The sequence below is a fragment of the Acanthochromis polyacanthus genome, chromosome 17 (genome assembly GCF_021347895.1).
Source record: "Acanthochromis polyacanthus isolate Apoly-LR-REF ecotype Palm Island chromosome 17, KAUST_Apoly_ChrSc, whole genome shotgun sequence".
Classification (NCBI taxonomy): Eukaryota; Metazoa; Chordata; class Actinopteri; family Pomacentridae; genus Acanthochromis; species Acanthochromis polyacanthus.
This window is the reverse complement of record NC_067129.1, coordinates 18,558,237-18,572,525: the sequence shown is the minus strand read 5'-3', so window position 1 is coordinate 18,572,525 and position 14,289 is coordinate 18,558,237. Positions and strand designations below refer to the sequence as shown.

Genomic DNA, 14,289 nt, shown 5'->3' with positions numbered 1-14,289 from the left:
TAAAAAAGCCAGACTGGAATTTGCAAAAATGCATGTTGACAAGCCACAAAGCTTCTGGGAGAATGTCCTTTGGACAGATGAGACCAAACTGGAGCAGTTTGGTAAGGCACATCAACTCTATGTTCATAGACTCAAAAACCAAGCATACGAAGAAAAGAACACTGTCCCTACGGTGAAACATGGAGGAGGCTCAGTAATGTTTTGGGGCTGCTTTGCTGCATCTGGCACAGGGTGTCTTGAAAGTGTGCAAGGTACGATGAAATCTGAAGACTATCAAGGCATTCTGGAGAGAAATGTGCTGCCTAGTGTCAGAAAGCTTGGTCTCAGTCGCAGGTCATGGGCCTTCCAACAGGACAACGATCCAAAACACACAGCCAAAAACACCCAAGAATGGCTGAGAGAAAAGTGTTGGACTATTCTAAAGTGGCCTTCTATGAGCCCAGATCTGAATCCCATTGAACATATGTGGAAGGAGCTGAAACATGCCATTTGGAGAAGACACCCATCAAACCTGAGACAACTGGAGCTGTTTGCTCATGAGGAGTGGGCCAAAATACCTGTTGACAGCTGCAGAACGCTCATTGACAAATACAGAAATCGTTTAATTGCAGTGATTGCCTCAAAAGGTTGTGCAACAAAATATTAAGTTATGGGTACCATCATTTTTGTCCAGCCCTATTTCATTAGTTTGTTTTTTTAAATAATTATGTTAATCAACAATTCAAAAGTGATGGCTGATTTTGATGATTTGATTTTCAATAAATTTTTATTTATTGTTACTTTTGTGAGTTTCAAGTGATTTCAGTGAGAATTGTGGGTTTTTCCATCTTTAACTGAGGGGTACCAACAATTTTGTCCACGTGTGTATGCAGCCCTCCTCTTGCAGCTCTGCCCTTCATCCTGTCTTTATTCGAAGCCTTTCCCACCAGATGGGCAGCACTTCGAATATGCAAAGACAGTCAAGCTAAAAGTCAGTTCCTTTGTGGATTCACACCCCACTCTCCAAGTGGAAGTCCCCTGTTCAACACCTTGTATCACCACATCCTTTTCTCAGTCTGGACTTAAATTTGAAAGGTTTACAAGTAGTTGTAGTAAGGTAAAATTTTTGCCCCAATGATGCCAAAAACAAACACATAGCCCAGCTTTAAAGTACCAGAAGCATTCATTATGCACAATGGTCTGCAATTTCTGCATTTCACACTTTCATTAATGTGCCAACATAACTGGACAAGGGTTTTCTAATCCTCAGTTAGCCTTTCAACACCGTTAGCTAACACAATGTAGCATTAGAACACAGGAGTGATGGTTGCTGGAAATGTTCCTCTGTACCCCTATGGAGATATTCCATTAAAAATCATCTGTTTCCAGCTAGAATAGTCATTTACCACATTAACAGTGTCTAGACTGTATTTCTGATTATTTAATGTTATCTTCATTGAAAAAAAAAATTGCTTTTCTGTCAAAAAAGAAGATTTCTAAATGACCCCAAACTTTTGAACAGTAGCACACATGTACTGCTGAGTGTCTTGTTAATTTTCATTATTATATTTCATGCAATAAGTATTACATTTAATGAATATAATACACTACAGTGTTTGCCTCTCTGAAAATGCTGGCAACATTCCCCAAACTTTATGTTAAATGCAGCTCTTCAGCTAATGTGCTTATCTTATATCACTTTTGTGCATTTTATTCAAAGTGTTGTAAAGCAGCGATATGTTAGAAACTATAGTATGTATGCTGGAAGTGCATGATCAGACAAATGTAACATCTACATTGTAGGACTTAAAATTTTGTTGCCCACGCCATCATTCAGAAATGCAGTGTTAACTATAATTTAATGCATATTATCATGCACTAATTCAGTCCTACATAAACCAGAACTAACTTAATTACCGATCATTTCTATGTATTTTTAATGAATGCTTCCTGATAGCAATGATGCTCTTTAGAGGTTGTAATTATTCAGAATACGGCATATTTAATTGAGATTTTCCAAACTGAATATAAATTTGTTCAAATTGTTTTCTTCCTGTTATTTTTTTTTCATAGTGACTGCTCAAACTGTTTCAACTTTCTTTGCATTTGCATTTGCTTCACTGTCATCCTCAGCTCATTTTCCTTGCTTTTTAACTTGCATGGTAATTTACACACAGTCCCTACCCCACTGATGCAAGTCACTTCCTCTCTTTCTCGCCCTCTCTCTCTTTCTCTCCCTTGCTCTCTTTCTCCACCCAGCTGTAGATCAGGATACATGAATGCTGGGAAAGAGGACAGTGGCAGAAAGAAGGGAGAGAGAGGGAGAAAGGGTGAGAGGAAGAGAGAGTGTGAAGAGGAGGAGGCAAAAAAGGCAAGACATAGTAGGACAGAGTGTGCAGCATACTGTAGCATACTGCTGTGTTGTGATTATGGAGTGAGCATGGAGCAGCAGGACCAAAACAAGACGAGAAGTGGATACAAGGAGGACACAGCTTGGCTTTATGCCTGATCAATAAAAGGTAGATTAGTTCAGAATCTGAGCAGGAGAGAAGGATTCTCATTTAGCAGCATTGCTTTGCGGTGCTGACTGCCTGCCACTGAGTTTGAATTCTGCAACCAAGGGACTGAAAACATGAAGACAAAGTCACTTCAAACCTTGAGGACTTATGAGGACATAAAACACGAAGCGGAAAACTAGCTCTGGACATTCGGAGTCAAGAAAACAAGACATCTTGCAGCAAGATTACTCAGGTACGCCTGTTAAAACAGAATTGCAGAAACACCTCTGTCATTTTTTTTCTTTTTTTGTGATCATTTTAAAAGTGTGCAAATGTGGGGTTTTTTGTTGTTGTTGTTTTTATAGCTAAGCAACGAGGGATTTAGTGGTGTATTACCACTGCAGGACAGTTGTCACTTACGATTAAGCAGCAACGACAGACATAGGTCACTTCAATGAGCTCAAGTAACATTTGATGACACAACAACCAAAATAATAGTCCCTTCAGGTATGGATGACTAAATGTTCTTTTTGCAATGTAGACATCCTTAAATGAAAAGGGAGAAGAAGTGAAGGGAGCCTTGTCAGAATGTGTTTGCATGAAATTTTTGTCATAAATCCACGCTTGCAGGCGGGGGGACACACGCACATACACAAACCCAGACGCACTGGGCATTTTACTGCTCAATAATGAAATGCCTGCTGGTATGCACAAATCCAAACATTATTGCCGTGTTGTTGACGACTGAACTGTTGTTGCGTAAATCATTAAAATGACCTCCTGCACACACGGGAAAACTGGCACACATGAATTCATGGGTGGCATGGTCGTTCTCTCTCCCACACACACACACACACACACACACACACACATAGAAACTGCCCCTTTTTGAAAGGGTGTTCCAGTTAAGTGCACACAAAGCTTAATGAAGTCTATAGTGTAGTATCAGTATATGCATTATGGCCTCTTTCCAAGGTGAGCTGAATGTGGAAGACAGTTTTGTGAAAACTGTCTGGAGGAGAAAGAGTTCACCGCATGAACTATGTTTTGAAATGTATTCTACAAATAATTTATTCCGATCGCTGTCAGACGCTGAGCAGGGATCTGTGCTGTATGTTTGAAATGCTAATACAATATAGAGTGCTTGTTTTCACAGGAGCAGTCCCCTCTTGTTATCAGCATTAACAGAGTGTCATTCCTGTTCCTTATCCAGTCACTATGTCAGGGCGATTGGAAAGTGAGAGGACAATTGTTTCCATCTTATCTCAAATCTGCAATTGATTTTTGACAACTCCAGTTATCCTTCGTCCCTGCAGTGTCGAAGCAGCTCCCCGTCTCAGTTCTCGCTCTGTGCATTGTTTCAACTTAATCCTGCTTACTCATGGATTTCCTCCTTCACAGCACCAACTCAAATGTCTCTCACTGTAAACTTGTTCCTCTCTTGCTTTATAGATGGGTCTAATGGTGTGGAAACGCTGCCGCTCTCTCGAGTTATCAGAGTTTTGAGTCGCTCAGACAAGGGATGGGGAGACGAGCAGCCGACCTGACGACTCCGGTTCCAGTTTTAGGAGTCCCTGCTTTAGTAGGGGTGCGTGGCTGGAAGACAACAGGAGGAGACAGAGCCGAAGGAAACTTGCTGCAGACATGGGGACTTCACTGCAGCGTTGGTGTTCAGACGTCCCCGGGGATAAGCAGGCCACCCACCCAGCAAACCGATACACTCTCAGATAGCACTGCTCAAACATCCAACATCTATATTGCCAAGGAAAATGAATACAAGGAGATACTGCTGCTAACAAAGAGTGACAAAGAGAAAAAGGCTATTTTAAAACAGAAAAGTGGGGAATCCAAGACCAAAAAAGAAGTGACTTTCAAAGCACTTGGAGGTGAAGTCTCTAAGGATGTGGCCTGCTGTCAGAGGAACAGTGCGGGGACTTATTGCTATGCCAGGGCAATCAAGACCAATCCACACATTGCAGGGACTGTAAGCAATGGCAGGCCTAAATCTGCTGCTCGTTACACCAATGGCAGCGTGGTTGATTCAGACGCGATCGGTGGAATTAGCGTAGTTGATGATGAGGCAGAGCCTGTAAAAAGTGCAACCTCTCGTGGAAGAGACCACATCAGACTGCAAGGTCATTATGCTGATCAGTCTGGGAAGCCGCTATCTGCTGCCCGACCTTTTGGCATGCCACAAAAAATATGCAACTACTGCGGTGGGAGACAATCTGTAACCGCCGGAGCTGCCATTCCGGGGGAGAAATGTACGAATCTGGACGCTTGTCTTAGAGAGAAGCAGTTAAAGTCAGCCCTCGCCTCACTATCGGCCACTACGCAGATGCCCATTATTGAGAAGAACCTTAATCTGAGCCAGCAAATCTCTGAGAGCATCACAAATTCTGAAAAAAGGACACAAGTCACAGTCAATCCACAAATATTTTATCTTAAAGAAGAACTGAGGTATAGAAATACACCGCACCCTGCTTGCCCAGTGCACTCCAGAGGCAATCCAGCTACTTTGTTGCACACACATGATGCCATCCTACATGCTAAAACCATCACAGTCACAAGAGCAACCATTGAAACCAGACAGGATGAGTCCGGTGTGAATTCCTTAACTAAACCCCTACACGACAGCAAGATCCCCCAAACAACAAGCCTCACTTTCACTCCTCAGATGGCCACTGCTACTAAATCAAACAACCCACATTCACACACTTACCCTAAAACCCTCAAAACCACACAGTGCAACTCTACACAGTCACAGTATAATGTGCCTCAAAATGTATGTGTATCCGTGCACGCTACACCTAAGAATACTCTGTCTCCACCTTCTTATTTGTACACTATAGCTGGAGGATCTGGAAATACATCCAGTACTAATGCACACAAAGCAACAGCATTTTCTAATTCTGCAGTGACATCCACTGAAAATATAGCTGCAAAAGTCGATATTCAACATGAAACCCTGCACTCACAACAAACAGCACAAGTAAACATCAAAACAAATGCAACCAACAGCCCACAAATGACCCCAAAATGTCCCACATTATCACCGCCAGCCAATGCTTTCAATTCTGTTAAAAAATCTGAATCAGCTGCACACCTTATGCCTGAAAGTCCACCCTTAACTTCATCTGATGCTCTGAAACCACATGAGAATCCATCTTTAAACACTGACAGCACACCACCAGGTAAAAAGTCTTTTACTGACAGTGGAGTAAGCTCAGCTGGATTCTCTGCTTTTGCTAATCCCCCACATAAAATTACAGCCCGTCCACTTAACAGCACTGTTGTCCAGCAGAGCACTTTGAATCATAAAGCTAAATCAGATCAAATTACAAATACTAAATATTTGTCGGTAGCTGCTCAAATTCAGCTACTCCTTCAGCCTAACTCCTCAAATTCTGAGCCTACACTTCATCTGTCTATGTCTTCTCTACACACCACATCCAGTGCATGTAAACCCCTAGACTCGAGAGCTCAGCTGTCGACAAGTACAACTCCCAGCTCCACGCTCACATCTAATGGCACTCTATACAAAAACACAGCCCTCAGGAAAACCACATTCAATTTGAAAAAGTCTGCCTCCGCAGCCGACTCACTGTTGTCGGCACAGACAGAAAAACAACAAAAAATCTCTGTATCAAGTACAACTTTGCTTCAATCAGCAGACACAACCCGAGTACTTAGCTGTAATGAAGCCCCCGACAGAAGCAGACCTCATCACACACAAGCAGCAAACATCAGAACTCCCAACAATAATGAATCTGGTGTCTGCGGGGTTGTTCCTAATCAGAGGAACAACTCCAGAACACCTCAGCTCACATTATCTCAACCACAAAATGTGTTGGAAAATCATAGCCGGTGCAGTGATGTTAGCTCCCGCGATCCTAATTCAACCGTTACTCAAAATGAGGAGTTGCATTGTGATAAAAGCAAACTCAATGGTAATCTAATCGATGAATTAGTTGTGCATGAGTCAAAAGGCCATAAAAATTCAAATTTATCACAGGTCAATAACCTTCAGAATTACATTTCCCTAATTAAGTCAAGCAGCTCTTGTCTGCAGGGTTGCATAAACACAGAACAACAAAGCCTTGCACATTATCAAGGATGCACAGAAACAGAACATGAGGGACAATGTGCAACATGCCCACCAGTCAAAACAGCCCAGCAGACGGATTCAAATACAGAACAGTTTGCCTTGGGTGCATCAGCCAGGCATGCTAATGTTAAGCCTAAATACAATGCAGATAAACAGGCACATCCCAATTATTCAACATCCTCTGTCACCGCACAAAAAAACTGTGAACTCGGGACCTCAAACACACATGTCCAACCTCTCACAAAATCTTCAGTCCACCGAAAGTCTGATTTTGATATTTCATCACAGCCACGAGCGCGCACAAGTTCTTCCTCTGCACCAGCCCCATTCAGCAGTGAGGGAGAGCTCTGTGCACACACAGGCCCTGAATGTAATTCCATATTGCCGTCATCAACAATGCGCTTGGCATCCCATCCCCGCCCCCAGCCCGGGGAGGCGGAGGCAATCGTGAGGCCGGATTCAAAGTTTAGCCCTGCTCCCCCTCAGCCGGGCCCAGAGGACACCGGCCTGGCTCACTCCCACCCAGCTGATGCAGCCCTGTTGCTGCCGCCTTCCCCACAGTGCAGCAAATCAGCAGCCCTACAGCAGAGGCTCGAGACAGTGGAGGCCAGCCTGGCAGCCAACAAGGACAGGATCACTACTCTGCTTAACATTATCCATGACCTGGAGTCATGCCACACTCCCACCAGCGGGTAAGAGGATGTGTGTGTGTCTTTGCGTGTCTGGGTGTAATTGTGCTGGGGTTGGAGAGTGTTGGTTCTTCTATGATAAAGCATCACAGAATCTACACAGTTTTTACTTGTGTACATATAGATTCACAGCTGAATTATTCCACGATGCACATTAAACTTTTAACTTATAGTTTAACTGAGCATTAAACATTTTTGAAATAATAAATATTAATCCTGCAGGGTCAGATATGACTTGTAAATTATTCATGTATTGCATTCAGTCCAGTACAGGTACTGCACAGCTGCCAGGATCTGGACTAGGGAATTACTTTAAAAGCAGTCCTGCACTGCTGATCTTTGGCTTTCCAGTGAGTCATCACTTGCATTTACTGGAACCACTCAGTGACTGAAAATCATTGGCAAACTGAACACACCTTCAGTCCAGAAACTTTAGTGTGTGCATTTATTTAAGTACATGTATGATTTTTTTTTTAGCCATAGTTCTATTAGATACTGTGTTGGAAATTAACAAAAAATTGAATTCTGGGTTATTTCTATTTGATACAGAACAGACATAGTGCAGATATCAGCTTTACTTTGCATCCATTGAGTTGTAAAATAGCGTGGTGACAAAATAAATGCAAGTTTAGTCCTGAATATACCTGGCAAATGCAAAATAGTGACAAATTCGGTGTAATTTGGAAGAGGTGTAGCTGGGATTTGTTGAGATGCCGTAAATATGAGTCTGATTGCTGAACTTTGACATTTTGCTGACATTAAAACTAGTATAGACTGGATAAACCAACTCAACAAGAGAAAGAAAGTGTGCTTTGTGCAGCTTACTACTCACACTATGATGTAACATGTTGCACAAATCCGTTTTGAAGGCGACCGTACTGTTAAGATGCTATGAAGGTGTTTTTATGGCCACTACAAATGTGCTGTACATCAGAGCTGATGGTGTGATGGTATGAAGCTGTAACACTGGTACACGTTTGCACACAGGTCTGTGATTGTGCTTCCTGTGAGTGTGACAGAAACCTACTTGGGCATTTCAAAGGGGCACGTCTCAGAGAGGTTTATTTAGCCGTACAACTCTTCTGGGACAAATAACAGGAATTAAAACAGCCTCCTGGCAATGTGTCTCTGTCAATCATTCTCATTCGCTGCGGTGCGCTAATAAGCTGTGACTGCCTCTGAGGTCATGTTTCAGAATAACCAAGTCCTAATAACCGACTGATGTCCGACATAATGCGTGTTAGGTAGCTCATCACAGCCAACGGAAGTCTGAATGAATCTCAAGCAGCGAGGATGAACAGAAAGAATATTAAACAGTGGATCCAAAAAGGATGATAGTTGTGGAAGTTATTCAGAGTGTGCAATTTGCTTTGTTTATTCTAGTCGGCGATGCTACATAACTGGACAGGACCTCAAAAACTGCTCAACCTGCCAGAAGACTGCTTGTATCGTCTACAGGTGAGATAGTAGTGAAATTGGTCATTTTGACTGCAACTGCAATGCTTGAGCAGAGCAGCTCTGATATAAAAACCTTGGTTTTAGAATATAAATAACTTCTGCTGTGCTTTGCTTTGTGGCAGTCCTTGATGTTCATCATAGGAAGCCTTTGATAGTGAGTGATTAAGAGGAAAAAAATGAATATGCATGACTTTTACAAATTTCAAAAGGACAATTTCAGCATATAGATTTTATTTACAGTGTCAGATGTGGCGTCCAATTCATGGGTCAGCCAATTTGCCAGTACAGTTGCCAGTTCTCTGCCAGCTTGTTCACTTCACTCCGCTGAAAATTAATGACTTACTGTGCGGGCAGCTTACCAAATGAAAAGCTCTGTACTGCTCGTTTGTTGCTTGCGCAGAATACACAGGAAGATTACATTTTCCTCTACGAGCGCACCATAAATCTTGTGGAGCAACTGTCAGATTGAAGCACTCGCTGCATGTGGCGCAGTCTATTCATACTGTGGCTTTATAAAGAGATGAAGACGGACTCTGAAATTCAAGTAGGCAGGGAGGAATGAGTTGGACACAAGCAGCCTGCACGATTGATTTATAATGATTTATGATGACCGCTGCTGAAGTCACTGCAAGCATTGTTAATTTACAGGAAAAGTGATTTCATGTCACATGAAAAAACTATCACTTTCACTAGATGAGGTGAGCTGTAAGAGGTAGGCGAGTTTATCTTAAGTTGCCTCATTTTAAACTGAGACATTCGTCATTTTGATATTTTCATATCCTGCAGCATTATTGAAGAGGACACCACTTTGAATATAATGAAAATATTTGGTGCATTTGTCCTCATAAAGGTGAAAAGGTATATTTCATTTGATTTTTTTTTTTTAAAAAAAGGTATTTTTTCCTGTGATCTGACAAGACCTTTAAATACATGCGTTTTTACATTTTTTACTGAAGGTGCAACATATTAAGACTAATCATACAATACTGGTTAGCTCTCATATTCCATATTCAGTCCAGGTTTGCACCCACTCACTGAAATATTGCATCAGGTGGAAGCAATAGAAAAACAGCAAATCTCAACAAATGCCCGAGGAATATTGTATGTGGAAAGGAGGCTAAGTGAGGCTAAGAAGTCTAAAAATCTTCTCATCATCTTTTTGGAAAAATGCCTCATGCTCTGAAAAGCAAAAGCTAAAACTGCCTTTATCTTCAAATATTCAAAACATCCTCCTTGATCTACTTATGTTCAAAACCGCTTTTGTATGACAAAAAATATGTTATATAAGTTGAATTGCTGACTTGTGTGTGTTGGCATCTGGTCCTGAAAGGCCAAGTGGAAGATAAGGATATTCAAACAAGACGTGTATACCTTGAGAAAAAAAAAAAGGATACCCTGCCGGGAAATGTCTTCCTGCCCAAACCAATCAGCCACTTTGAAATCTGACAAGCACAGAGCTTCCCACATGAGGAGTACCACACAGAGCAAAGTGAACTGTAGCAACACAGTTTACAGTGATTGGTGGCATAAAAAGCCTTTTGCATTGCAGAAAAATGAGCTGGAAATGCAAATGTGACACATTAAAGCGTTCATTTGCATCTTTGGCAAGAGCTGAATTTGCAACATTTTGTGTAATGGTTGAGTGGTTTCAGTAATTCTGGGGACGCGTGTATGTCTGTTTGTCTGTCCGTCCAGCGTGGAGTACGACTTCAGGCAGCAGGAAAGACGCTTCCTGGAGGTTCTGAATCATTCGGCGAGTGGCAACAGTGATTTCTCCGTGCATCTGTCCCAGCCCGTGAACTTCAGCCTGCTCAGAAATGGCATCATTAAGAACTTAACAAAGACAAAGGTGAAAAGCAAAAAGCTGTGCAAGACTCTGTTCAAATGGATCCCGAGGAAAATTCAGCAAGTCTAGCCCTCTAATGATACCTGTGTGCTGTTTAATAGCCGTTAGCCTGTGTTTCAAGTGACCAGCAGAAGCCTTTTGCAGGGGATTCTTACTCTTTCCTTCCCATAGAATGAGAGATTCTGAATTAGGCACTTACCCACTAGAGTTCCACTCTCCTGCACACTGTCAAAGCTTATAAGTAGGATTTTGTACCCTAATTTGCCCCTGATCTTTGTGACCTTCATCTAGTACCATCCATAAGAGATTATTTAATATTTTAAAAGTTAATGCTATTTTGTTGTCAGTATGCCTGCGTAAAATTTATGGCTAACCTCCTCCATAGATTTCTATATCTAATTTTTTATATGAGATTCCTTTCTCTTTGCACTGTTATGATTAATGCAGTTGAATTTACATTTCTCCTTCAGTTGTCCTCGTACCTTCTTCCCCCAGGAATAAATGTTCTGTATACAAGTTTTGTTATGCTTGATTTGTCTGTAAATCTCCTAATTTGTGCAGGGCATTCTCTAATTCGGATTGTTAACTGAACTCGGTAATTTCTGAATGAAATAAAGGTTGTTTTTTTCCCAGCTAAGACATACGCCTTTAATGCATCTAAACCTTTTTTCACAACTGCAAACTGGCCACGAGGGTGCAGAAAATACAGAAACATTCATTATGCTTTTGCCAATTGTGCTGATGGTCTCCAAATCCCCAAACAATCTGAACTTCATAAAAGGTCTCTGAGTAAAACAATGACATGACGAAAGGCTGCAATGAAGCATGAGTCACAATCAAAACGTTCACGTGCGCACACGCACGGCACACATGAGCACACTCCTGGACACACACATATGGATATAAAGAGCAAAATATAGCAGCATGAAACAAACCCTTGTGGGTGGTTTCACAGAACCGCTCATAAATTATCAATGCAAAGGGAACATGAGCTCAAGAGTTTTGGTTAAAAGCTTATGAGTGAGGAACACATACACAATTTATCTGCGCAGTAAGCCAAGCAAAAACTGTGATATTAAATTTTTGAACAGGCGACACTTACACTTTAATTAAAATTCTTGTAAGGAGAAATAATACCTCCTGAAAATGAAATTCTTGCAACAATGGGACAAGAGGGAAATATGTGCTCATTGCAGCTGTGAAAGCCTTGTAGTCTCTGCAGGTAGCACAGTTCTGTCACATTTCACTACTGTAAAGGGTAGCACAGTTTCTTATGCATATATCAAGCAGCATATAGGAAAAACACTGAATGTCACACATCTCTTGTCTGGAAATTCAGTTTTACGCAGTTTATAGTGGTAAACAGAGATAAATAATGTTTTGCACTTAAATTTGCTTGATTTGTTTTTTAAAAAATGTAGGAGTCACAAAAACATCTGAAAGGTGGGCTGTGCGATTCTAATCCAGTACACTTTCTTTTTTTGTCAAATTCAGCAAATGTCTCGTCACGGTCAGCTAGCTGTCTGTGATCCGACACAGCTTTATAAACGGGAAACAACGAAACTGGCTTGAACTGATGCACACAACACTATTCCAGTATTACCTGTACATGTTTGCATTCATGCACAGGACAGAGGGTTGTGAGGGGAACGGAGGTAGTAAGAGCAAGCCGGAGGAAAATCTGACAGTTCGAACTACATTAATATGCTAACTGGCTAAATATCAGCAATCTTTCTCTAGAATCGCAGGCTCCACTTTAGAAAGGGGAGAGTCTCAAGTCTGTTTACACATTTAGTTAAGTGGTGCACATCTGAAAAGAATTGTATTGAAAAATGAATAGATTTAGAATGGTGTGAACTTATAAGACCTTTGTAGTAAGAAGAGTCTGTATGAATTCCTACCTTGCTGTACCTCGACCTTGAAAGTGGAAATTCAATTTAACTCGAATATATTTATGTAGCACTAATTCACAACATAAGTCATCTCAAAGAATTTGACATAGTAAGGTGAAGCTCTTACAAAATTTAAACAGAGAAATCGAATAATTCAGTGGTGCTGATGACAAAGGTCTATCGTGGCACAAACATACAGCTGACAAAAGCTATCTCTACACACATAAGGCCTCTACATGTTAGGGCTGGGCGATAAATCAAATTAATTCGATTAATTTGCCTTTTTAAAACCTGAAGATTTGAAAATTTGCCAAATCGTAAAATCGAGGCGAGCTTAAATATATAACAATACAGATTCTTCTTCTGCCTTTCACGACTTGTGCACTGGTGTTTGCTTCCGCCTCTCATCTCCTTCTGCCAAAACACTCACATCCCCGTCATGGCGGACAGAACAGCAGACGAAGAGTTGGTCCCGAGAAAAGGGCCTCATGTTACATTGATTATATGGAAGTGGTTCGGCTTTGACAAGACTGACACAGAGCAAACTACAGTCATGTGCAAGGTTTGCAAAAGTACTGTAAAAACGACGAGTAGCAGCACAACTAACCTCTTTCAGCACCTCCGGCAGAGTCATCCTAAAGAACGGCAAGAGTGCTCGCAGCTACGGGAGTGTGGCATGGCTAGCACTAGCCATAGCAAAGAGACCCCAAAGAAACAACAAAAATCGATCAAAATCGTAATCGTCCAAGATGATGCCCAGCCCGACGACATGTACAACAATAAATAATGAACTATTTACATACTATTTCCATGCCTTCAGATTGTTTCTTATAGTGTACTTTGTTTCTTTTGTGCGCAGTCTCAAGCTTTCACTGAACTAACCTTGAAAAGTACCCCATTTATGAAGGAAGTTGGCTCAGAAATGTCAAATTATGTGATAGCTCCGAGTTCACAAGTTGTGATGTGTTTGAGATGTTGTTAAAAATGACAGAGGTCATGAAAGTTCATTTTTTGGTGGATTGTAAGGTAATATTTTGTGATTTTATAAGTTTTTCTTTCTAATTATACAGGGTGTCCCAAAAAAAATTGACATCATTTCGCAGGCCAATAATTTTGGCAATTCTTGTTGAAATAACCTCAAATTTTCACAGAATGTAGAGAAACAGATCAAGATTTTATATTTAATGTTTTGTTTTTGTTCTGTTTTCAGGTTGAGCCATGCCGTTCACTCCCAAAGAGAAGTTATTTTTGCATCTTGGAATATGCTCACACACAATCACCCAAGGCTGTGCAGTGTGCCTGTTGGAGACACCTCATCTCCTTTTTAGTGCCTTCAATGCAAAATTTGGTAAAATTTCACCATCTGTGCTCACACACAGTCACCCAAGACTGTGCAGTGTGCCTGTTGGAGACACCTCATCTCCTTTTTAGTGCCTTCAATGCAAAATTTGGAAAAATTTCACCAACCGTAAATTGGACTTGGTATCAAAAGCGTAAAAAGGAAGGCTGCTTATGCAGGGCTGAAGGATCTGGTAGACCATCATCAACATCAGCATATTCCAAGACGGTTCAACCCGAACAAAAAAGAAACATTAAATATAAAATCTTGATCTGTTTCTATACATTTTGTGAAAATTCAAGGTTATTTTAACAAGAATTGCCAAAATTATTGGCCTGTGAAATGATGTTAAATTTTTGGGACACCCTGTATAATGTCTGAGGGAAACGCAAATATTTCTCAGGGCCTCATCTTTTCATTATGCCTTTGTATTTCCTACATGATGTTGCTCATTTATTAGCTTAGTAAATCACTACCCTC

General features: G+C 41.1%; 1 protein-coding gene across 1 annotated transcript; it reads left to right on the top strand.

Annotated features, from left to right (window-relative positions):
- The first annotated feature begins 2,219 nt into the window (after positions 1 to 2,219).
- On the top strand, positions 2,220 to 11,221 carry LOC110956303 (mucin-12-like). Its single transcript, XM_022201676.2, has 4 exons — positions 2,220 to 2,730; positions 3,930 to 7,277; positions 8,658 to 8,732; positions 10,428 to 11,221. Exons 2-4 carry the CDS (start codon positions 4,000 to 4,002, stop codon positions 10,645 to 10,647), a joined length of 3,573 nt encoding a protein of 1,190 aa, XP_022057368.2. The 5' UTR covers positions 2,220 to 2,730; positions 3,930 to 3,999; the 3' UTR covers positions 10,648 to 11,221.
- Positions 11,222 to 14,289: the final 3,068 nt, after the last annotated feature.

What these genes read in the sequence shown, in the direction of transcription:
- LOC110956303 (XM_022201676.2), top strand. Translation starts at nt 4,000, where the DNA reads ATGGGGAGACGAGCAGCCGACCTGACGACTCCGGTTCCAGTTTTAGGA. An exon ending in TGCCACACTCCCACCAGCGG is followed by an intron (nt 7,278 to 8,657) that starts GTAAGAGGATGT and finishes TGTTTATTCTAG; the next exon opens with TCGGCGATGCTACATAACTG. An exon ending in ACTGCTTGTATCGTCTACAG is followed by an intron (nt 8,733 to 10,427) that starts GTGAGATAGTAG and finishes CTGTCCGTCCAG; the next exon opens with CGTGGAGTACGACTTCAGGC.